The sequence below is a fragment of the Mchenga conophoros genome, linkage group LG3 (assembly GCF_057382185.1).
Source record: "Mchenga conophoros isolate Kocher_MC1m ecotype Shallow Benthic linkage group LG3, M_conophoros_male_GT1.1, whole genome shotgun sequence".
NCBI classification, from domain to species: Eukaryota; Metazoa; Chordata; class Actinopteri; order Cichliformes; family Cichlidae; genus Mchenga; species Mchenga conophoros.
The window spans coordinates 51519581-51544095 of NC_140528.1; the positions used below are offsets into that span (position 1 = coordinate 51519581).

The following is a 24515-nucleotide window of genomic DNA, read 5'->3' on the forward strand; positions in this document are numbered from 1 at the left end:
GCAAGCATTTCCAGCACCGGTAATCATTAATTCTGCAGTTTTAATCCCTACTTGCATTTTATTTGGCCCCAAAACAGTTATGTACAAAACAACGGAGAACTCGGCAGGTCCGTATGAAGACAGACTTGACGAAAAGGCAAAAAAAAAAGTTACGAGGAAAAAATCAAAGGATTGAAAGGGTCAGACCCATACGAGCATACAGAGTGGAGTAAGGACGTTAGCGTGCTGCCCAACTTTCATCACCCACATATTTATTATTTATTATATGGTCCTAAGTTTTAGTGCATACACTCACAAAATGTTTAGTAACTTCAGATCCCTGCAACAAGCCCAGGTCCAGTTTACTTTGGTGATTTGGACTATTCCATTTCACAGCTGTTGTTAATTTTTTTCCTTTATCTCCTGTACAGGCCAACGCAATCTATTTGTCTTTTTTCTTACTTCGGAAACATGGCTTAAACAATTTCTCTTCAACGACGTAATCCGATAAAAAACGATCTCTTTACCCGTCGGCTTCCCGAGGCTGTCATGCGACAGTTAATAATACAACAGCTTCTTGCCATTCTTTGTGTTTCTTTTTATGGCTGTGTGACTGTTTTCATGTGAAAGCCTCCGTGCGCTAGTATCGCTTGCCACTCGTACCCACAATCCTTTGCGCTTTTACCCGTGAATGACGTCACATTTTCGATCAAACCACAGCAGAGAGAGAAGAGAGGACAGAAAGTGACGTATCAGGAAGTGTAATGAAAGGAAGTAGATGGCGGGAGAGATGAAGATGTTCATGACAGAGCGGAAATAAGGTGGAAAAATAGGCGAAAACAGCAAAAGCGAAAGTAAACCTGTAATGTGGAGGAAACGGACAGTGAGCGCAGTGTAACCGTGACAACGACACACGAGGACGGATTTAAAGTGATCATAAAATCGTCTCCAGACGGTCGTCGTTCGGTGAGTGGAACCAGATTCAGCTACAACAGCGATAAATATGCCTGTAGGGAGATGAAGAGTGCTAAAATACTGAGATACGGATCTCTGATGAGCACTTGTAGGGATGTGGTTCATCAAGGTACACAGGACTGAATTAAATAAGTGTAAGGGAGGTGTAGTGTGGGGAAAGTGTCCAAGCAGCAGGTTGAACCCGAGTCAGAGAGCACAGACAATAACAACAGATGTGGTGGAAACTGGCAAAATGGTGATACAGGAAGATCTTCTGACTGTGAGCAAGAAATAATTCATATTGTTTATGGTTGAAGGGATAAAGAGCTCAGCACAGACAGGAAAATGATTATTGTGAAATCAGCTGAGAAATGTTAAAGGACTACATGGTGAAACAGTGGAAGAAACGTTAAAGGGAGAAACTCCCATTTTTAGTCATGTCTGGTGGATCTTCGTGATATTTGCCTTTTTAACGTGCAAACCAAGAAACCTTGTAGCCAGTGGTAAACAAAAATAAACAAACATCTCAAATTTGTTGGACAAGCTTCGTGAGATATATTTTATAAAATATGGTTGAAACCACAGTGGGATTTCCTTGTATATGGGTGTACAGCCATCAAGAATTATGGGGAGACTGAGAGAGGTGGAGGTTAGGTCTGCAACTAAAGATTATATCAGCAGTTGACTAATCTGCCAATATTCCTTTGATTAGTCAGCGATTATTTCAGTAACTTAGTAATCAGTAATCTTATCCTTTTACATGATGTTTCCAGCTGCAGCTGATAACCATACTAAACATTCTCCCTGTCATGACTTCAGCCATTTGAGAGGTGCATCAGCCCTTTTTTCAGAACAAACTCATCTATACGCCTGTGCCTAATACAGTTAAAACAGAACAAAACAGAATCAGAATAAATAAAAGTATATTTAAAGTATATTTACGGCATGTACAAACTCCGAAGCACGTACAAAACCAAACAGAAGTGCTCCAGAATGCTAGGCACATTGTTATTATCTATTATTATCTAGTGGCTACACAAGCCAGGAAGTACCAATGACTGGATTTGGTGTGTGGTAGTAGCAGGTAAATGAAATTTTTTTTTGAATCATTTGAATATATATGAGTGCTTGTGTATAAATACACAAACAATACACATATGCTTTCAATTGTGTAATTTAAGTGATCTAGGTAGCTCTGTTTTGGAAGTTCAGTTAACGCTAGAAATGTGTTTTGGAGTTTGTACGTGCTTTTTGAAGTTTGTACGTGCTTTGTCTCTAGGGGCCACCATATGTATTTATATATAAACATATATAAATAAAAACACTTTTTTTTTTTACATTAGTAATTCCTTTTGTGCAAAACAACCTGAAGAGCCGGTTGGGAGCCGAAAGAGCCGGTTCTCTAAAAAGAGCCGGAAATCCCATCACTAGTAAAACCTTCGCATGTCCGCTTGTTTATTTTTCACATAAACCTTTCACAATAAAGCTCAAGATCCTGTTGAGACTTTTCAAAATAAAATGAAACACGTGACAAAGTATGCAGAGTATTTACGGATGAGATGCAAAAAAGACACTGGGACAGTGGCGCGGCTGCCCCTCTGTGGGTCTTCCTTGGTCTCTTGTGTTCTGGGGGCCTCTGGATGTCTGGAGTTTTGATCTCCTCCATACCTGCTTGATACCATAAAGGACAGGGCTGTGGCCCCCCCACACTCCCTAGCAGATCATTACATGGAGAAACCTTTGGAATGCAAGCATGCTGATCCACACAGGTATGCACACGGGTGTACACATGGGTATTCACAGACGCGGACTAAAGCTTTCTTGGCTGCTGCCTCAAAGCACACTGTGCGTTGTCTATCTTGCGTGCTGCACAATATCGTTTATTATTTAGTAACTATTGATATCTATGACTAGCTAGTTTATTGTGATGGTGCTTTTTTTTTCTATTATTATGTTGCTCTTTGTTGTTTGCTTTCTCCTCTGTTTTTTTTTTCTCCATACAGGTGACCCAGGAGTTTTTTTGTTTTTTTTTTCTTTTTGTTTGTTTGTTTTTTCTCTCTTTCCCCCCTTCTCACCGTCTCTTCTCCCCTTTGGTTTTCTTTCTTTCTCTCCCCCTCTTTCTTTCATTCTTCCCCCCTGTCCTATCCCACAGTTATGTCTGTCCCGTTTGCAACTGAAAATAAAATAAATTCATAATTATAATAAAGGTCAATCAAATGGACCAATATGGCAAGGCCATGATGATCTACTTGGTAAAATAAATCCGCTTGGCATCTTTCTTGGCCTCAAGACAACAATTCTGATGGCTATAGATCCAAACGGGACAAAAAAAAAAAAAAAAAAAAAAAAAGAGTTAATGTTCGTCTATGATCCAAATCATGATCATTGTTCTGTGCACACTTTCAGCTACAAGATGTAAAATTGTCTGTTGACATCAGAGTGAAGTGTGTTGTTGTGTTACTCCAGAAACATGTTTAGATGTTTGCAGGCTGAGTTTATCTGTACCCGTCCTTGTGTTTCTCCGTCTCTGGCAGCTGTCTCTACGAACCATGAGCTCCTCTCTACGAACCTGGAAGAACATGTGAAGTATTTCCTGTTGATTTTACCCGGTGCATTTCACTCACTGACCTGCAAGATAAAAACAAAATATCAGTGTAACAGATTTTCATTTCATCAGAGCTCACAGATAAGTTGAGCATTAGCCAACAGGGGCGTTTCTCACCAGAAAATAAATGAGGCAAAATTAAACAGGTCATGTGATCGGTGTTCTTTAAAAGTTCCTTTCAGACTCACTGGTTTATTTGAAAGTTACAGGTTAGTGCAGGATAAACAGGTTAGTTTGCTGCACTGTGATGGATTTAACAGAACAGTGTGTGACTGCTGCACAGTGGCTGTGGCTTCATGCTCAGTTTGGTTACATCAAGTGTAGCAGAGATGAATTTGAAGTTAAGCTCATGATGCTTAGATGATGCTGGTCCTCTTTGTCTGTTCACTGCCTGCTGGAAACTTACCTGCTCGCTGCTGCTGCTCTTCCTCTCAGCTTCCCGGAGTAAGTCTGAAAACTCACCCGCCTGCCCTCCTGTCTGCACCTCTGCTCTGAAAAAGGAAAGGAAAGGTTAGACATGTTGTTCTTCTCCTCACTCCACCACACACCTGGAGAAACCCCCTCTCTGCAGCACTTGGCCTTGACAGCACAAGGTCCTGGACCACGTTTACATGTCTTCATAAGTTAACAGATGTGAAGTATTTTCACATACGGCCCTTAAAGCTTTTGTTAAAATGCTCCACAACTCTTGGTTCAATCTGGCTTTATGCAGAGAAATGTGTGATGTTAAACTGAACCATCAGCTGATGGAAATGTTTATTATTAAACTCCTCGCCTTCATCTGTTGGAAGTTTAACAGGTACACGTCCCTCACTCATCCTCAAAAGCAGATGCAACAGATGCTGCTGCCTTGGTTTGAAGACACCTGCATGCATACTTAGAAAATCCATCTGTACATGTCAGTAAGTGTCTCACATTATCATTATCTGCTCAATATTCACCCATATCAGCCAAATCAGCCTCAAACTGTTTGTCGATTCCACCAATCAAAACTCTGTTTCTGGGAAAAAGTCTTCTTGCTGGTTTATGAAGTGTGTAAGTATCCTCCCTCTTTAAACAATGGCAATGTTTCACCTCCAGTAGTGACAACATTACACCTGCTTATTCCCCTGCAGCTTTGAGAGGGTTATTCACACTGCCCAAACCCACCAAGTGAGCAGGGTCATGATATCATTTATGTCATGTGTTTTCCACGATCGCTATGAGACACAAGTGGTCAGACTGTGAGTGTTAACACATCTTATTTCATCCCCATCACACAAAAACACTCAGCAGTGCGCGCCTGTTTTATGCTTCCCACATCAGCAGTTTCTCCTCTTGTGCAACAGACTTGCTGTGATCCAGGGAATTGTGCACCACATCATCATTTGCGTTACGCAGAACAAAGTGCACTTTATTCAGCTTGAGCCTGGAAGCTGATAAAGAGCATTCACTAATGCGTCGTTAATTCAAACTGGAAATGTAAGGCTGGAAACCTGTTTCAGAAATCCTCTGGATCGTACCATGAATCTCATTTGTTTCGCTGTTTAAAGGAGGGAAGGTGTGTTTAGATGATGCTTGCTGGTTGTAACAACCAGTATCCCCTGACACCACACCCTGAACCCACTGCTGCACTCCTCCCCTGCAGCCGAGCACAAACCACACTGACCACACACTGCTACTAAGAATCAACATGAACACGACAGAATTAACCAGCATTGTTAAAAGAACAACTATCGAGGGCACACATTTGCTGGCTGTCTTAACTTGTTATCTGCTCCCAACACACATTATCAGCACATTTCCACACATGAGTGTTGTGAACACTGAGTGTTTATGTCACAAAACACAAACAAGCTAATTTTTGACAGTTTAACGATTCACTGGATAAATTTACATCTGAGATAAAAACATGTTTTAGTGAAAAACTGCACATCCATGTTGTTTCCTGGAAGTGGGCGATGATTCTCGGGCACCGGGCGTACTGGTGGAGGCTTGGTGGGTGCAGAACCAGACGATGGTGTGGTAACCACAGCCGACGAGACTGGACCAGATGGCAACGTGGCAGCCGCAGGCGATGGAGCAGATGGTTGAGCAGGTGGTGGATGAACGGGCTCACCAGAGCCGCCAGCGGAGACGAGGAGGTGCCGGAGCAGTTCTCCTGAACCCCCAGCAGAGTCGAATGCAGAGCCAGCAGGTGCAGAAAAGTCTGGCTGAGGTGAAGCTAACTGTAGCTGCACAGGGCACGTACAGTGCTAACAGTCTGTCTGAGCTTTGTCAGAAAGATGCAGTCCTCAGCTGACTGAATGAGCTCACCAGAGCTTTCAGCAGAGGATGGCAGCAAGTGAACAGAGCTGGGCTGGAGAGGGACCTGGAAACAGAGCTAAAGCCTGAACAAGTAATAGAGCTAGAAACTGCTGCTCCCACCCAGGGAACTGAAACGGGTGCAGGAGTCAGTGTCTCTGTTAGCACTGTAAGGGTGCAAGGGGAAGCTGGGCCCGAGCTGCCCTGGGAACAGGAACTGGAAGTGGAGAGCGGAGCTCAGGAGCAGTAACAGTCACTGGGCAAACTAGGTTAATGGTGCCAAAGACAGTTTCAACTTGACACCGAGGTGTCACTCTGAATAATGTCTTTAGAGTTCAAACACACAGTAGCGGAGTTATCTGATCCAGGCGATACAGAGTCCACGGAAGACGAAACAGTGTTACTGTTGATCTATTTTTACTTATTTATTTATTTATTTGATGGATCCGCCTTCCCCTTGTGTCGACCATTCTCACCTGCTGGTAAGCCTCAGTCCTGAACTCCTCCTCCCTGTATGGTTGAATGTGAAGTTGCTTTCCCTGTCTGGATAATAAATCTTGGAAACACATCTCCTCCCTCATTTTTAGTCTAAAGAACCTGTGCACCTGACTGTGTTAAACATATAAATATGCATTAAAGCCACTAAAGTGTCTTATAGTCCCTGTTAACACATGCCTGCTGACACATGATACACAGTAATGTGTGTTTGAAAACAACCTGAAAACTTAAACTTAAATGCAACATAAGCATCATGTCAGTGGCTGCCTTATCTGTATGTTTAGGATCATTATCCTCCTGCACTGACTGAAACTGAAGGACTGTTTGTTAACTTCAGTGAGAACTCTGACATTTTTAAACTGTCTATTTATTTACAGAGATAATGAGGTGAAGAAAAACTTTACATTCTTCATGAGACACTAAAACCTCTGCAGACTTTTCAGGCAAAGCATGAACAAAACGGCATTTGCCCTCCACTTCTACCCAAACAAATGCTCTGCTCTGCTTCTGTTTGTCCATCTGTCCAACCGATGTTTAAAAAAACATGTTCGTTCTACCAGTTTATAGTTTATGTAAAACAGTGGTATAAATTAAGCTCCTACAGACAGATAAAATTGTAAAATAAGCACCAGGTGCTCGTTTTGTTTCCAGTGTGAGGAGTAGCTGTGTACTGTTGAGTGAAGCCTGACCAGCATGTGGCTGTGGCTTTATGTCAACATGTTTTTTCTCTGTGTTGTTTTTTCTCTGAAATATGCAAAACAAACTCTGTTAGGATGTGTGTTAATGTAAGCTATATGATGTCCTGTTCAAACGGAGCCTCGGCCGCTCATTATAGCAACCAGCTGTCAACTCAAAATGACGTGTGATGAGTGAAAGACTTTAAATTGTGCTTCACTCATGATTCTTCTTCAACATGCAGGACACCGTTGTAAAGGAAAAATGCACTTGTACTGTTTAACCATGTTGATATAAATGACATTTTTATGTCTCGCCTGTGTGGAATTTATACAGAAAACCTGCAACAATAACAACATCGTCTCCACCAGATGAAACTCCACAGCATGACCTGACATTCAGACACTGAAAAGTTCAGGCTGGTCGTCATTATAATTTATGGACTTTTGAACCGCGTCCTTGATTTGTCTTTGACTGTATGCTGACTCTGAGTTGCTGAGTCCCTGCTGTGACTATTTCAGCCTGGTGTTCATTCTTGTATTTGCTCAGGGTCCAGGATACAGACTGGATAAGGCACATTTAGAGAACACATTTAAAACAAAACAACAAAATCGTTTTTCATGTTAGTAAGATTAATGACTATATTTTATGTATGAGAGAAGAAGAAAAGCTTTGGGTGAAGCAGTTTGAATAAAATAGATGTCTAATGAACAAACAAACAAACAAACAAACATTTTCTAAAGAAGCTTTGGAGAAACGATTTCATCCAGTTTGTCCATTATTAAAACTGATGTTTATTTGCCAATCATTCAACATCACCACTTGTTTATAACTCTGCTGATTTTATTCCCTTTGTGTCCAGGCTGAGATTCCAGGTGTCTCCCTCAGATCATTTTCTCCAAATCAGAAGCATCAGATTTGTGGAGATGCTCTGCCTGCCAGACACAGCTCAGGGCAAAGCAACATGTCAATCCTCCACAACATACAGGCCTGTATCATTTAGTGTCTGTATTTAAATGTATAAATGATCGAGTGTGATCAAAGTTTTCATATGAAATATAATATTAAATGTCAAACATTAAGTATTTAATTTTTGTTACATTTTAAAAGTTCAAACCTCAAAGACATTAAGTTTACAGTCATATATGATCAAGAAAACCAACAATCTTCACATTTCAGAAACTGGAACCAGCTTTAAATGTGACTAAAATAATGATAAAACAATCAATTCTCTAATCATTGACTAACTGATGAATCACTGCAGCTCCAATATATTGTTGCATTTGACAACCCACTACAGCAACTACAGAATAAAAGCACTAACCAGACTGATGACAGATTTCAAACATGCTGAATATGAAGAGTAGTATCATTTAAACTCACATGATTATCAGCCATAAGAACACATTCAGATTTATATTGATGTAAGGTATATAAATGTAAGTACAGTTTGAATCAGTGCAATATTATTTTCACACATCAATGGACCACTGAACTTCTCAGCTTCTAAAATGTAAAGCCTCATTTAGAAACTACACAAGTACATATAATGGTCAGGGATCAACATGAACCTGTCTTCTCTGTTTGACTTTAATCAACTCTGCAGTGGCTCCATTAAACAACCCAAGCCAAAGTCCAGCATAGAGCGGCTGAGTGAATGTGGTCTGGACTCTGTGGAGGAGAGTCATGGTTTCAGAGACGCTGTAGAAAGACAGAATACCTGCTCTGTGATCCAGGTACACTCCTACTCTGGAGGACCGAGGACCTGAGAGGACAGTTTGGACTTTGTTGTGCAGAAATATATAACTGTCTGTGTAACAACGTAATGCCCAAGATTTGTTATTGTTTCCAAATAAACATTCATCGCCCGTCCCTGCTCTGCTGATATTCTTGTATGCGACTGCTACATAAACTCCTCCCCCTCTCCACTCCACCTCCCAGTAACAACGTCCAGTCAGACTCTCTCTACTCAGGACCTGAGGCCATACAGTGAATCTGTCTGGATGATCAGAATAAGACTGTTGTTGTTCCATAAATGTTACTTTTCTGTTCCCCTCAGATAATAACAGACGTCTGTGAGTTGTGTTTGGATCCAGTGTGATTTCACATGAATATTTTAAGAATCCAGCTCTGGTCTTTGGCTCTGGCGGTGACAGTAAAACATCCTCTTCAGTGACTGTCAGTGAGATGTTTGTCCATTCCTCTCTCAGAATGTCCTGTAGTTTATCTCTGGTCTCTGACACAGCTGCTGTCACATCCTCAAAGTAGCTCAGAGGACGAATATTGATGCTGGATGAGTGTGTAGACTCACTGAGTGCTGACAGTGAGGGGTAGTTGTGTAGAAACTGGTTGTGATCCTCTGTGTGTGAGAGCTGCTCCAGCTCGCCGTCTTTCCTCTTCAGCTCAGCGATCTCCTGCTCCAGCTTCTCCTGAAGCTCTTTGACTCGACTCACTTCAGTTTCCTGCTGGGATCTGACCTGCTGCTTCACATCAGAGCTTCTTTTCTGGATGAGACGGATCAGCTCAGTGAACATCTTCTCACTGTCCTCCACTGCTTTATCAGCAGAGCCATTGATGGCCTCCACCTCCTGTTGAAGCAGCTTCACATCTTTCTCTCGCTCCTGGATTCTCTGCTGGATGTTTAGTCGTCTCACCTCGAGCTCCTTCTGCTTCTCAGTCCTTTCTGCTGCAGCTGGGACTGTTTCATGGCCTTTATGTTCATCCATCGTGCAGAGATAACAGATACTCTGCTGATCAGTACGACAGAAAATCTTCATCACCTCATCATGACGAGAGCAGATGTTCTCCTGGAGCTTCTTGGAGGGGGCCACCAGCTTGTGTTTCTTTAATGGAGCTGCATCATAGTGAGGTTGGAGGTGTTTCTCACAGTAAGAGGCCAGACAGACTAAACAGGACTTGATGGCTTTCAGCTTCCTCCCAGTGCAGACATCACAGGCCACATCTTCAGGTCCAGCATAGCAGTGATCAGCTGGAGCAGCTTGGAGTCCAGTCTTCTTCAGCTGCTCCACTAAAGCTGCTAACATGGTGTTTTTCTCCAGGACAGGCCTCGGTATGAAAGTCTTCCTGCACTGAGGGCAGCTGTGGATTCCCTTCCTGTCCTCTTCATCCCAGAAACTTTTAATACAGTTCCTGCAGTAGCTGTGTCCACAGGTTGTAGTCACCGGATCCTTCAGTAGATCCAAACAGATGGAACAAGAGAAGGTTTCTCGGTCCAGCTGAACTCCTTTCTGCGCCATTTCTCCTCTCAGTGTCAGCGACTGTGTGAGTTTCACTTCCTTATAACTGAAACTAGTCTGAGCTCTGATCTCAACAACATGTTTCTGCAGTGAATGGAGCCTGTCAGCTCTTACACGTCACCACATGTTGGTTACACCCATCTTCAAAGTGAAGATCTGAAGGGGAGGGAACGAGGAAACACGTGGACAGAGAGGAGGTGCTGTGTTTAAGAGCAGGAAGAAGAGGGAGGTTATCAGGCTGTGCTTCACTCCAGGAAGAGGAGCAGTTTGAGAGCGATACTGTGTGTTTAACCCTTTTTATTTACTGCTCACATCAACTTTTAAGCTTGTTAACACTTTCTTCTATATAAATAAACTTCAGTTCAGAAATGTCAGAGTTCTCACTGAAGTTAACAAACAGTCCTTCAATTTCAGTCAATGCAGGAGGATAATGATCCTAAACATACAGATAAGGCAGCCACTGACATGATGCTTATGTTGCATTTAAGTTTGTGTTCATTTCAGTTGTTTCTCTCCCTCAAACACTATCAGAGGTGAGAGGGTGCAGCAGGTGTAGTAGTTGGTATATGAGGCAGTAAACAAATGAAAGGTTTTTCAAACACATTCATCTCCACAAAAATGTGATAAATGTTTGACAGGAATAAAAAGAAACTCTGATCCTTCTTTAAAAGTAATTTTCTGTTATTACGGTCGAGTTGATCACAACAATAATCTTGAGCAGGGACGTGGCTAAATACTGGTATGTGAGAACCAGTCAATATTAACTCTTTCCTGACCAAGTATTATACAGACTGCCTTATTTGGTTATTTTGGCTGTAAAAGGGTCAGAAATCATACTATAAGTGAATGTTTTTGCTCCTTTTCTCAGAATAAACTCCACTTTCAATATCTGTCAGTCATTTTACATTATTGTATTGTTATTACAATGGAACAACAGCTTAAAGTGGAAACAAACGGACTCTGTTTTTTTTCAGATATTTAGTTAAGTCAAAAATGATATTCAGCAGGAACAAAATGTAACACAACATCAACGTTAAATATGAATTATAATAAATATTTACAAAAACGTTTTTTAGCCTGGGCCACTCAGGTTTTTAAATCTCCAGGCCTTTTTGGGGGGCATTGCCACTTCTCCACACCTGCGTCTCTGCTCCGTGCGTCATCAATTCTTACTTGTGATTGGACCATTGTTACTCGTGCTTTCTAATGATGCACCGTAAAGTTTCGTAAAGCACATCTTCTCATCTTCCAGTAACCGTCTGAAATGTTTCTCTTGCCCAACTGGTCGAGGAGCTACAGTGGTGCAAATCACCCATGGTAACACCTAAGAGGACTTTTCTTTTTTCAGACAGCAGTAGCTTGTGAACAGTTTGTGCTACCATAATACACCAAATATCTCCGTAAAGTGCAGCTTTTCTTCTTTTCAAAACCTTTCATGTTATATTAATAACATACACAATGACAAAGTTACAGTCATTTAAAAAGCACATGTAAAATGGACCCACCAGTGGATAAACAGAGCGCACTGATATGAATGGCAGAATTTTAGAGGATTCATTGTAAACATGGCTGAACAGGATGGTGACACTACATTGATGTGACGGACTACAAATCTATTCTCCACTCATGACTCTGTGCTGAGTCTGCATAATAAAGGAGGGTTTGTATGAATTAGAAACTTTAATATAAAACATCTCTGTTACCAGTGGCTTCGTGTACAGGTTGATGGAGTGGAGTGTGATTTTCCAGCATCTGTGCTGAATAAAATCCTTTAAGTGCTGCAGGATTTGATGGACTGCCTCTGTGTGATTAACAGAGTGAAATAATGTTTCATCTTATCTGCTTTGTCCCAAATGGTTCTTTAACATCTTTAATGACTGAGCCTCAGGTTTGATACCTGAAGGCTCCAATATTCTTAGACACTACAATGGGTCAACTGACTATTTAAGTTGCTTTGGACGGTAACATTGTCTGGTTATCCAGTTGGAATGAGGTTAAATGTGAAAAGGATTGATTACATTTACATATTGCATTGATATTAATTACAAGGCTCTGCATGTGTGACTGGCAGCTGACTGGCAATCACTCTGCTGTCCATTATTAAAGCTGCCATTTATTTAACAATCATTCAACTTCTTCACTTGACTGATTCCCATAAATGTCCACATGGAGGCGATAAAGTCAAACACAATAAATAAACTGCACAGCAGTCCACTGATATTTGACGTCCTGGCAGCTCATGGACCGATTGTCTCATTTCCACCTTAAATCCATCTCAGCTGGAAGAAAGAACAAAGAGGCTGAAGGTGGAAACACAAATGAAGAAAAAACTAAATGTTTGTTTAAAAAGATGCAGAGCAAACAGGAAACATTCGAATTTATTCATAGCTGCACATTATTAAAAACACGAGTTGATGTTGGAGTTTAGTCTGGACTCAATCAGAAACACAAAAGTAGAAATAAACACAAACCAAAAATCTATCAGGTTACTGGAACCAGTCAGAGGTCTTTGGGTCGTTTCATAAAGATCCCGATGGTGCAGAAACACACACAGCTGTAAACCTGCAGCCAGGTGAAGATTTCATTATAGAAAAAGTGCAATAAAACAACACCAGTGTTAACAACTCACTGATTTCATTTCAGGCTGATTCACATTTACAGGATAGCAATTATTATCAGACAGAAAATATCAGCGCGCTGTTAGACACAGGATTAAAATCAGTGAATGCAGCAGAGTTTCAGATTAACAATAACAAGATTAATCTATAGTGTGTAAGAATTAAAGCTGTAAATGAATCCTGAAGGCCTGAACTCACAGCTGCAGTCTGACAGTTTTTATGAGATCAGACAATAAAGAAGCAGATCACTGTGGATCAAAGCAGAACACAAACACTGCAGCTTCATCAGAGGAGTCAAAAAGTGGCAGACAGCAGAAATATTACTGCAATGTAAGTAATAATAAACCAACAGCTTTATAAATGGAAACACGGCAACAGAAACAAATCAGAATGAAAAACTTCTACCACAACTTCACTTATAGTTTCAAGGTGCATGGAGAAGAAGAGGCTCTGAAGACTCTCTATTCTTTCTCTAATTGCTCTTAATTTCTTTCTGCACATCCACACAACTGAGTGGATTTGGGATGGCTATATTTCATTTGCTATTGTGATTGTGTTTTTTATGCCTCTACTCAAACACGTGTTCTATTTAAAGTGATATCGACCATCTGCAGCAGAGCTGCTGTCAGTCCACAGTAGAGGCCGATCCTTCCTCCACTCTCTGTGTTTGATGTCTCAGGTTTTCTCTCCCTGCTGCAGAGCACAAACACATCTTAAACAAGTATTTAAAATCACTAATAACCACTAAAATTATTTTCACACACATTTCCAAGCAGATTATTATTCATCTGAAAAGAAAGTCATGTAGAACTGAAGGAGTTTAAAATTTTACTTAATGACCTGATCCAGTTACCAGTGTCACTAAGATAAATCTGCCGAAGCCATGACATTGATCCACCTCACACAGGTACAGACAAGAGTCATCAGTCCTGATTCTGGACAGACTCTGAGCCTCAGTTCCTTCATGAACACAATACAGGACTGGGAGTTCAAGTATTATTTTGGCCACCCCCTGTTTATGTTTACAAAATGCTATAAAATTCATATATATTAAAACATTTTTCTACTTTCATTGACTTAATTTTTTTAAATTAGCACCGCTCCTAGTAATGAAAACCAAAATATAATTCAAATTCAGAAATTATACGCTTTGAATACCAGTCAGATTATATATTATTACTACATTTTGGGGGAGAATAGCAAATAAATTCAGCATATGTATGATGAAACCTAATATATTTTTAATCATCATTGTAGGTTAGTATCATTTTTTGGGGGGAATGAATGGCCAAAAAAAGAAAATCACACATGGTGTTTTAGTGGCCAGAAAAGCCATTTAATGACCAAATAACCACTGAAATGATCAAAATTTATATTCCAGTGTGTGTGAGCTTCTGTCTACATCCTCATTAGCACCAAGATGTACTAACCACATTAGAGTGGTTTTTGTAGGCGCACTTTCTACACCTGGTGCAAGGGGCTGCTGTTCCAATCTTGGTGGTGCGCCTTTTGCACCTTCTTCTCATTTTGTTGGTGGGGTGTGGGTCACACTCTGGTTCAGACTACTGCATCTTGAGATCAATGGCAGAAGTGGCTGAGAATCAGGGACAAGGGTGTCTTGCAGTTGTTGAGGTCACCAGCATGTGCCCCAGCTCTCCCAGCATCACTCTTCATTTGTAGGTTGTAGAGGACTCCCCCACTTCAGTGAAGGTGTTTCCAACGGGACAAAGACATCGTTTCCCAAGACATCCAGGAGATTGGAGAAAAGAGCCATCAGTTAGTTTCCGTTCAACTCGAGGTGCCAACACCCTCTCTAAATTATCCAAGCTGTATTTGTGCCTATTGTAGTCCAGGATTGCTTCTTGCTTTCACACATCCTTTATTCCCCATGACTGACTGCTGGTTCACTGTGTGTTGTGCTCAAAAGAAGAACATTCCTCCGTTGCTTTGGCATGTGGGACATCGCCGTGGTAGTTTTGGTGAAGACAGACAGACAACAAAGTCTTTCTCTGTTGCAACTGGAGGAGCTGGGGAGGAAGCTCTGGGTTGTTTCCCCTGCGCCCGTTTTCATCTGAGGAGTTCCTCTACCAAGGTGACCGAAGGAAAGACGTTGTCCTCGGAGCTCCTCCGTCAGTTGGAGTCTGAACCCCTTGAGCTTTTTTGCTTCCTGAGAACTTCCACTGTTGTCATCCAACGTGCAATGTATTGCTTTATTCTGGTGTAGGCTGACATCTCTACCTTATCTGTAGTCCTTTAATCCTCACACCTTCGCCTCCCGTGCAGGTTTGTAAGGGTGCACAAGAGCTAAAAGATCTCCTTTGTTATAAAAAAGTCAAAAGTAGATCTCAGGCTGCTAATGCAGGAAACTACATACAGGGTGACCCCTGGTTTGATACCAGTGGGTACTGGATTGTAGAGCAGTCTCTCTTCAGTAGTGGGACCCACATGGTTTTCCTTTCACGAGGGATCCACTCAGTCACCGGCTCCTCGCTCTCAGAAAATGCTCCTTTTCCATCAGCTGCTCGGCCTCCACCTCCATGCCCCCCGACCCCAATCCTGAGGATTCAAGCACTGGCTAGTACTCATCATCTGTGATGTTGCAGTCAGCCTCTTTGGAGATTGTCCCCTCATCTTCTGGAGAGGAAGTTTCTTCATCTTGGGCTGATGTCTTTTCTTCAATGGCAGAGAACTGCTTGCTGTCCTTGCTCTCTGATCAGATCATATAGGCAGTGCTTGAAGCAGTGATGACCTTCTTGCCATATAGCCAGAATAAATGATCTGGAAGCTGTTAGGCTTACTTACAGCAGTAGCTCTGTCTGCACCTGCAGAAACTCCAGGACACGTTTAGTGTTTGTTGTTGTTTGTTTCTTTGTTTGTTTCTTTGAATTCTGCAAAATGTCCTGTGATTGGTGTTTTTTTGTTTTTGTTTCTAGACTTAATATTTTGGGTATGATATCTTTTTATGAAAAATACAAGAGTAAAAGTGCTTTTAACATGTGCTGCAAAGCTGAGTTTGACTGGGAACCTCAAAGCTCAATAGCAGCCACAGAAATTCACTGCAGCCTATGTAATATTTGATGCATCATAATTTATTCCAGTCTATCTTGCAAATATATGTTTGTGCTCCAATGTCATGCACAAACACAAACTATTAGATCCTTAAGATCAAACCTTTGTCAAAATTGTTTCATTATTTTGGTCCATTGGAGTGTGGTCAGCCATCAAAGGCCTACTAGAAACTCAGAATATTAAATAAAATTGCTTGTTTAACCAAAAATGGGTAATTGGTGCAATTTTGTAAAAAAAAAAAAAATATTAAAAACTACAATTTTCATGTGTTGAGTTTAAAATGAAAGCATGTTTACCTAAATTGCATGATTTACTACTGTCAATAAAAAGGAATCAAAAAAAGTGGTTATAATGGGTTTCAATTGGTCAAAAATGGCCACGATAGAGTCAAGAGGAACAATTTGGTGTATAGTGAATATTATTGACATTATTAAGGAGCTGATGTTGAAAATTAAAACATCTGAACAAATATAAACCTTTGGGAAATTTCATTCCATTTGTATTAACAGAATGAAAATGGTTGGAAAAAGAAAAGTCCCAGGATAGAGCCCAGAGGGTTAATGCGTCAGCGTACCAAGACATTTTGGACAATTTCATGCTCCCAACTTTGTGGAAACAGTTTTCGGATGGACCCTTCCTCTTCCAACATGACTGCACACCAGTGCACAAAGCAAGCTCCATAAAGATGTGGATGAGGGAGTTTGGTGAGGAAGAACTTGACTGACCAGCAGAGTCTGACCTCAACTCGGTAGAACGCCTTTGAGATGAATTAGAGTGGAGACTGCAAGCCAGGCCTTTCTTGGCTGCTGCCTCAAAGCACATTGTGCGCTGTCTATCTTGCGTGCTGCACAATATCGTTTATTATTTAGTAACTATTGATATCTACTGCTAGCTAGTTTATTGTGATGGTGCTTTTTTTTCTTATTATGTTGCTCTTTGTTGTTTGCTTTCTCTTCTGTTTTTTTTTCTCCATACAGGTGACCCAGGAGTTGTTTTTTTTTGTTTGTTTGTGTTTTTTTCTCTCTTCCCCCCCTTCTCACTGTCTCTTCTCCCCTTTGGTTTTCTTTCTTTCTCTCCCTCTCTTTCTTTCATTCTTTCCCCCTGTCCTATCCCACAGTCATGTCTGTCCCGTTTGTAGCAACTGAAAATAAAATAAATCCATAATTATAATAAAGGTCAATCAAATGGACCAATATGGCAAGGCCATGATGATCCACTTGGTAAAATAAATCCGCTTGGCATCTTTCTTGGCCTCAAGACAACAATTCTGATGGCTAAAGATCCAAACGGGACAAAAAAAAAAAGAAAAAGAGAAGCAAAAAAAGAGAATATGACACGAGACTGGAGTAAAAGACATCCATGGATTGATACTTTATTAAAGAAGGAGCATGATAACAGCACAAACACTAACTACAACTAAACAAAATGGCTTCCCTTTATACTCTACCTTTTCAGGTGAGCATCCGGAATAGCCCAAGTATGGGGTTAACTAATCAAAATGAAACACATAACCCTCCACACAAACAAACATACAATAACATTAAAGCACATCACAAACATATACATATTTCCAACACGTACTATAAACAAACCAATAACATAAGCTTCACCCATTTCTATCTAAATTAAAACCCTCTTTATCCATACTCCCTAACCCGGCACACTGGTCTGCTCCAAGAGCTCTTAAACAGGTGATTGAGCTGCTTTCACTCTTTTGCTCCACATCCTGCAAGAAGCAACCAGGACAGGTGAGTACCTTTAAAAGTTCTCATTTCACATATGTTTAGGTTATTGATAAGTGATTAACTGCAAGCAGCTCTAACTAGTGATGGGCAGATGAAGCTTCATGAAGCACTGAAGCTTTCCATCCAATTGGTTCACCCCAGCGCAAAGCTTCTTGAAGCTTCATTTGCTCTAGTAGGACACCTACTGGACGTAAAAATATTAGTTGGCATGAATTTGAAGAGTGTGGCCTTTTGCACACAGCCTGTAAATGTCAACAACAAAAGGAGTGTGTAAAACATGTATATTGTAGTGATGGAAGTATACTGTGTATATTTATACTGGCAGTATGGAAAATGATTATTTGGAAATGCTTAAAATGATCATTTACTGTGAGGTGAGGTGTGGTTGGGGTGTGGACAGTGGTTGTGCTTTTGTAACGTTGAGGTATGGACAGCTACACACTGAGGCATCAGTCCTGCCTGTTCACATTTTATTCTGTAAAAACTAAATTTTCACTGCTTTTATGGCCTTTTTAGTGGGGAGAACATAGCTAGGATTTAATGATTTAACAAATCTTTTAAATCCTTTGTCCTCCACAATGCTAAATGGCTGGAAGTCCTCAATCACCATGTTAACCAGGTTTTCATCTATTTGAGATCGTTCCCCTGAGGAAAGACAATAAAGACGAAGCACAAATATAAATATCACACACGTAACTTATAACAGCTGTATAATATTGTTATATCATTTAGTAACATTAAAGCATGCTATATTATCATGGCATTTGATGGCTCACCTGGTCTTGCTCCATCGGTGTTCCCCTTATTCTCATGCAAAGCTCTGTAGTGCCTAAGCATGGATGAGGTGTTGTTGTTATATCCCAGCTCCCTGGCACATAGCAAACACTTCACCTTGTACAAAAGTACAGACAGCTTAACATAAATTGTATTGCACCATCAGTATTATGAAAATACATCTTCTGTGGAAATTTACATACCTTGTTGGGAGGAATAAGATCAAAATGTTCCCACACAGGGGAGGACATCCTCCTCTTCTTAGCTGGCTCCATTCTCTCCTGACTTTCTCTCCTCACTCTCCTAAACCTCCAAACTGTCTCCAAACTCTCACTAACCGCAACTCTCCATCAAACACCCACATTTTTGAATGAAGTCTGAGGGGTTTATATCGCTGTCATATCTCGCGGCAAAATTCGAACCACTTCATGAACCAGTCACGTGGTACAGCTGGGCAGCGAGGCTTCGGACGTCATCATTTTCAGCTCCTCCCATAAATGAAGCAAGCCTCTATCCGGTTGTTCAGTCTGACATCACTAGCCGTGTCTGGGTCTAAACTCCGCTGCAGGTCCATATATCAAACGATCACTATGGCATTACTGAGAGTTGAAAAACTGTCTAAAGTCTTTCATCTTTAATAAAATGATCAGCGTTCTGCTCTACCAGGTGTAACAATTGAGTTTAACATCCAGGCATCCATGAAAACGGAATTTATGACATTTAACGGAGTTAGAAGTTAGCATGGAGTTAGCTTGCTAGCTTCTATCTAAATACAATATAGCATGTCCTGACTGCGGGGTTTTGGAAACAAATTAAAACGTACAGCTCTGCTATCACTTCCAGCATAAATGAAGACAGAAAACTAAACAGCAGTGACGTTTGTAGGGTTACTGAAGTTGGGCTAGCTGGTATATAATGATGTGCTACGTGACCGCTAGAGACACAGCTATGTTAGCATAATATAAACAAGCTAACTTTTTTTCCACTGTAAATGTAATCGCATGGCAGGATGCTGTAAAAGGACCAAACTTCAGCCAGGAGAACAACTGAGATAATCCATCCACAATACGAGGTTAGTCATTCATATACTGCTGCATGGGCTGGGCTGTAGCTACATCCTAAGGTTTTAAAAACTGAGCTTAAATAAATGATTAGCGGTAATAAAAGCCGAGGGAGGTCAACAGTGATCGCTGACTGTTTTAGGAGCTTTTTGAGATCAAATAGAAGAAAATGCATAACATTAAACATGTTAACAACACAAAAGCCATATTAAACGCAGACTACTTTAGACCCGGAAGTAGGATTCGTCGCGTCATCACTGAACAACCGGATACGCGCATCGCGGAAACGCCCCCTCCATTACTCGACACAAGCTTCGATGCCTCGATACAGAACGTCTCATCACTAGCTCTAACTTTGGCTCTTCTCCGACACAGGTAGGATGGCCAGTCCCACTGTCTCTTTTCCGTTACCAGCTGTCAAATTATTAATTGTATGTCAAATAACCTAATAAAAGACTCCATAAGAACTAATGTGTTTTCTTTATTACCCTATTTTAAATTCCTAATCCAACAATTAATCACTAACAATACCAACCAGGTAATGGAACCCCTGGTCTCCATTACACATCGGTTAAACACTAGACTCCAGGTACACGACGCCCAGCTGGAAACACTTCAGCTGCCCAAGATTCACAGAATTTACAGAAAATTTTTACATTTTTGTGATTTATATCGTTATTGGGATGATAGTTGTCTTATATCGGTCCCATCAGTCTGAAAGCATGCAGTTATAGTGGCACTGGCAAAGCCTGTAAAAACCCATCGTATTAACATCAAATTTTGGGATGACCTGGGAGAGAATGATAAAAAATTAAAAAATTTTCCTGCTATTCTCCTGTCCACACTTTACTCCAATAGGTGGCAGTAATACACCTGTAAGCTGGTTTGCCAACTACTATCAAGCTCAGAAAAATGAGAAGCAAGGAGGTGGAGGGCAAGTGTGGCTGTTCAAGTGGAGCAGTGTGAATAGACATGGCTGCTGTTTGATGAAGTGGACTGAAGTCGGAAGAGAGACACAAACTAAAGTATCGATCTGTGGATCTGATCCCAATGTCGGCTTCACGTCATCGATGCTTATATTGATCTGTCCAGCCTCAGCGGAAGCAGCAATGAGTTCAGTTCAGTATCTGAGAGAGTTCATCAAGGAGAGACTAACTGCTGTTTGTGAAGAAATCTTCTCAGAGGTTCAAAAAACCATCGTCCAGTATGAGGAGGAGATACACCGTCAGCACAGACTGCTGGATATCAGCCGGAAACCCGACAGACTCACACATCATAGGTATGGACATGTTTTTAACTGTTCACATTCTAATTTCCTGAACTGAAGTCAGAGCACTAACACATGAACATGGACAGAAACATCCTTTTTATTTCAGCTATTGCTGCAATTACTGATTTTTCAAGAGATCAGACATGTGAACCTCTGGTCTCTGGACTGCTCACAAAAGGAGCCTGCTAAACAACAATAACGGCTGGTTTTGAGCTAACTTTATGCCAGCTAATGTTAGGCTCGAGTGTCCTAAAACACACTTCCCCTCTAATAAACAGTTTGATTACAAAAAAGAAAACAAAACACTACATTTTTGGAAACATTTGTGGGTGTTTTCTCATTTTTGTCTGTTTTTTTTTTTTTTTTTTTTTTGTAGTACCATACTTTTCAGTTCATAAGGCACATTAAGCTAAACAAAACAGTCAGATAACTCAAACTTTACTCAACTCATTCTTCTTGCGTCGTCCACTTCCCTACCATTGATTCATTAATGTTGAATTCTCTCACAGCTGCTCTATTCCCTTGTTGTTGCAGTTTATTATTGACAAACCTCGTATTGTGGATGGATTATCTCAGTTGTTCTCCTGACTGAAGTTTGATCTGTTTGCAGCATCCTGCCATGCGATTACATTTGTACCATTAACTTTTATCAAGTGGAAAAAAGTTAGCGTTCATACTCCAGCTTCACTGTGTTTATATTATGCTAACATAGCTGTGTCGCTAGCGATCATGTAGCATATCATTATATACCAGCTAGTCTGACCCTAAAAAAGTCACCACTGTTTCTGTCTTCATTTCTGTTGGAAGTGATAGCAGAGCTGTACCATTTTAAGTTTTTTCTGAAATCTCTCAGTCAGAACATGCTATATCATGTTTAGGTGGAAACTAGCGAGCTAACTTCTAACTCTGTTAAATTTAATACATTCTGTTTTCATGGATGCCTGGATGTTAAAATTAATTGTTACACCTGTTAACGCAACAACACTGATCATTTTATTAAAGATGAAAGAGTTTAGACAGTGTTCATTTGATTTTGGGACCTGAAGCGGACAGAGCTTTAGACCCAGATTACTCCGCGAGGTTCCTGACTACGGTAGCTGTAATGCTCAGACAATCCATCGAGCGGTGCAGCTTCATAGCTTACCAAAGTCGTACTGAAACATTCTTTGACAGACTTTTGAGCGCCATGTACCACATAAGGACTTTCTTTTGCTGCTCTCTCACTGACAGAAGAGATGGTCACATTCAATAAATGTAACTTTCACATGACCTTCAGACAATGTTTCCTGAAGTTTACATTTGTAGAACCATTAGGGAACGTTTAGCCATTTTTCTTTTGTTAGCTTCTTTAACATGACCGTGTTTAAGAGTGTGGTCAGGTTTGCTGCACAAAAATGGTCACCTTGCAGTTTAGTTTGGTGGACTTTGGGTCTTTGCTCGCAGTGAGGAGCTTCAATGTCAATATATTAGTGTGTGGCTGTGAGTATGCACAACTGTTTGCCTGAGCTGCTGTGCGTGTGTTGTGCATGCATGAAACAGACGGGCTAACGATCAGTCAAATGACAGACTCTCTGGTCTGATCACCATTTATCATCACATAACTGACTTTTTCTTGTATTTATTTGTTCCTCAAGACCTCCCACAACAACATGACTGTGAGGAAGAGGAGGGTCTGGATAAGCAGCAGGTCTGTAACCAGGAGAGGAACTCCAGCCCAGACCAGGAGGAGCCAGAGCCTCCACAGGTTAAAGATGAACAGGAGGAGCTTTGCAGCAGTCAGGAGAGAGAAGCTTGGAATGAAGCAGGAGACTGATATTTTCATGGACACTCCGACTTATGAGGAAAGTTCCCACAGTGAACAAAAACTAAACAGTAAGCAGCTCCTTTCTCACAGCTCTCCTGAAGCAGAGAGCCGAGATCATGAAGAAAGCCATCACGTGGACTCAGGATTTACTAGCAATACAAAGCTAAAGAAGAGGAGACATCACAATGAGGGAGTGGACAACACCCCTGTGTCAGAAAGTAAAACTGACACAAGGAAACAGTCTGTACAGTGTGACACCTGTGGAAAAACGTTTAACTTTAAATCCAACCTTACTACACATCTGAGAGTTCACACAGGTGAAAAACCATATCCTTGTAGCACCTGTGGGAAACAGTTCAATCAGAAATCATCATTGAATACTCATGTAAGAATTCACACAGGTGAGAAGCCGTATCCGTGTAACACCTGTGGGAAAATATTCAATCAGCTGGCACACTTGAAAACTCACACAAGAATTCACACAGGAGAGAGGCCACCTTGTTGGGAAAAGATTCAATGAGAAATCAACATTAAAAACTCACGAGTGCACACTGGTGAAAGGCCATATCCTTGCAGCACTTGTGGTAAAAGATTCAGTCAGAGGATGAACTTAAAGAAACACATGAAAATTCACACTGGTTAAATGTTTAATACTTTGAAAATGTGATACACCCCTGAGTCATAGCAATGTGTTGGTGGTAGAACTCACCCTGACCAGGGCCCTATTTCAGGAAGCCGGTTTAGAAAACTCAGAGTGAAAAACGATACTCAGGGTTGAGTAACCCCGAACTGTCCAACTCGGAATATTCGGTTTCAGAAAGGCTGATAACAAGTAGTTCAATCAACGCGGAGTTGCTTTAACCCCAAGTTAAGCACGCGCACGAGGATACATAAAGCCCTGATTAGTGGAGCACAGATTAAGCGAGTCACCATGGAGATGGAGGGAAAGAAGGCGCGGTCAATGTATTTTACAGCGCTTGAGGCCGAAATTCTGATGGCAGCATATGCTGATAACATGCAAATCTTGCAGAAAAAAAGTAACACAGCCTCAGCTGCAAAAGAAAGGGAGCATGCATGGCAAAACATAGCCGACAGAGTCAATGCGTGAGTGTTTATTTAAACATTGATCTAGGGATTTCCACCCATTTAGCACGTTATTTTATTATATTTTATTTTATACATTTTATTTTGTGATGATGTGAGCACAAGTGCAACCCAACAGGCCCCCAACGTTCCTGGCAGCAAGTAAAAATGAAATATAAAAATATAGTCCAAACAGGTGAGGTGTAATTGTATTATGAGCCATAGTGCTTGGTCTGTTTGTCCGATGTAAATCAATTGCAGTTAGAGGCTACATTAATTTTCTTTCTGTAAGCACTTATTGAAATTATCTGAGCACATTATAAGTACATATTTGCTCACTCTGTATGCTCAAATGTGACCCATTATGGCCACTAGAAAAAAAACGGAGGCCCGAAAAACAGGTGGGGGTCCTCCACCACCACCACTCACAGAGCCTGGCCACTTGGCTTCCACATTTGTGATAATGTTGGCAGCATCACATATGATCTTCACAGTGCAGAGAACACAAATTAGCATCCATTACTATAATGAAATGATTTGTTAGTTTGAAATGCTACAGGGAACTATGTACCTGTACATTAATGCTGTGGAAAGACTTCCTGTTCACATAGTCTCCTTCATTTACTGAAGGAGCAATGATTGGAATGTGAGTGCCATCTGTACAGCCAATCACGCCTGGGAACCGTGAGAATAAATGTAAAATTTAAGTAGTAGTTCAAGTATCACCACATCATGAATTAAGTTTTGTTCATCCTGATACCTGCAATTTTGTGGCATCCCTCTTTGATGAATCTTGTGGGTCTGTGACCGGGGAACACCACAAACGAGTACAGGAGACGT

General features: G+C 40.9%; 2 protein-coding genes and 1 pseudogene across 3 annotated transcripts in view; 1 reads left to right on the forward strand and 2 right to left on the reverse strand.

Annotated features, from left to right (window-relative positions):
- The window catches only part of LOC146579344 (uncharacterized), a 179885-nt gene extending 160719 nt beyond the window's left edge, over window positions 1-19166 (reverse strand). The window contains exons 1-2 of the mRNA XM_085267945.1: window positions 18661-19166; window positions 18460-18574 (exon numbers count right to left, since the gene is read on the reverse strand). Coding sequence (XP_085124071.1) covers window positions 18460-18574; window positions 18661-18732 — 187 coding nt within the window. The 5' untranslated portion in view covers window positions 18733-19166. The remainder of the gene's footprint in view (window positions 1-18459; window positions 18575-18660) is intronic.
- On the reverse strand, window positions 7675-10284 carry LOC146579355 (tripartite motif-containing protein 16-like). The gene has a single exon (XM_085269222.1). It carries the CDS (start codon window positions 10249-10251, stop codon window positions 8548-8550), a length of 1704 nt encoding a protein of 567 aa, XP_085125348.1. The 5' UTR covers window positions 10252-10284; the 3' UTR covers window positions 7675-8547.
- LOC146579356 (uncharacterized) lies at window positions 17667-23252 on the forward strand (annotated as a pseudogene). The gene is made up of 3 exons (XR_014891591.1): window positions 17667-17686; window positions 20377-20797; window positions 22423-23252. The product of XR_014891591.1 is annotated as an uncharacterized LOC146579356 (transcript).
- Window positions 23253-24515: the final 1263 nt, after the last annotated feature.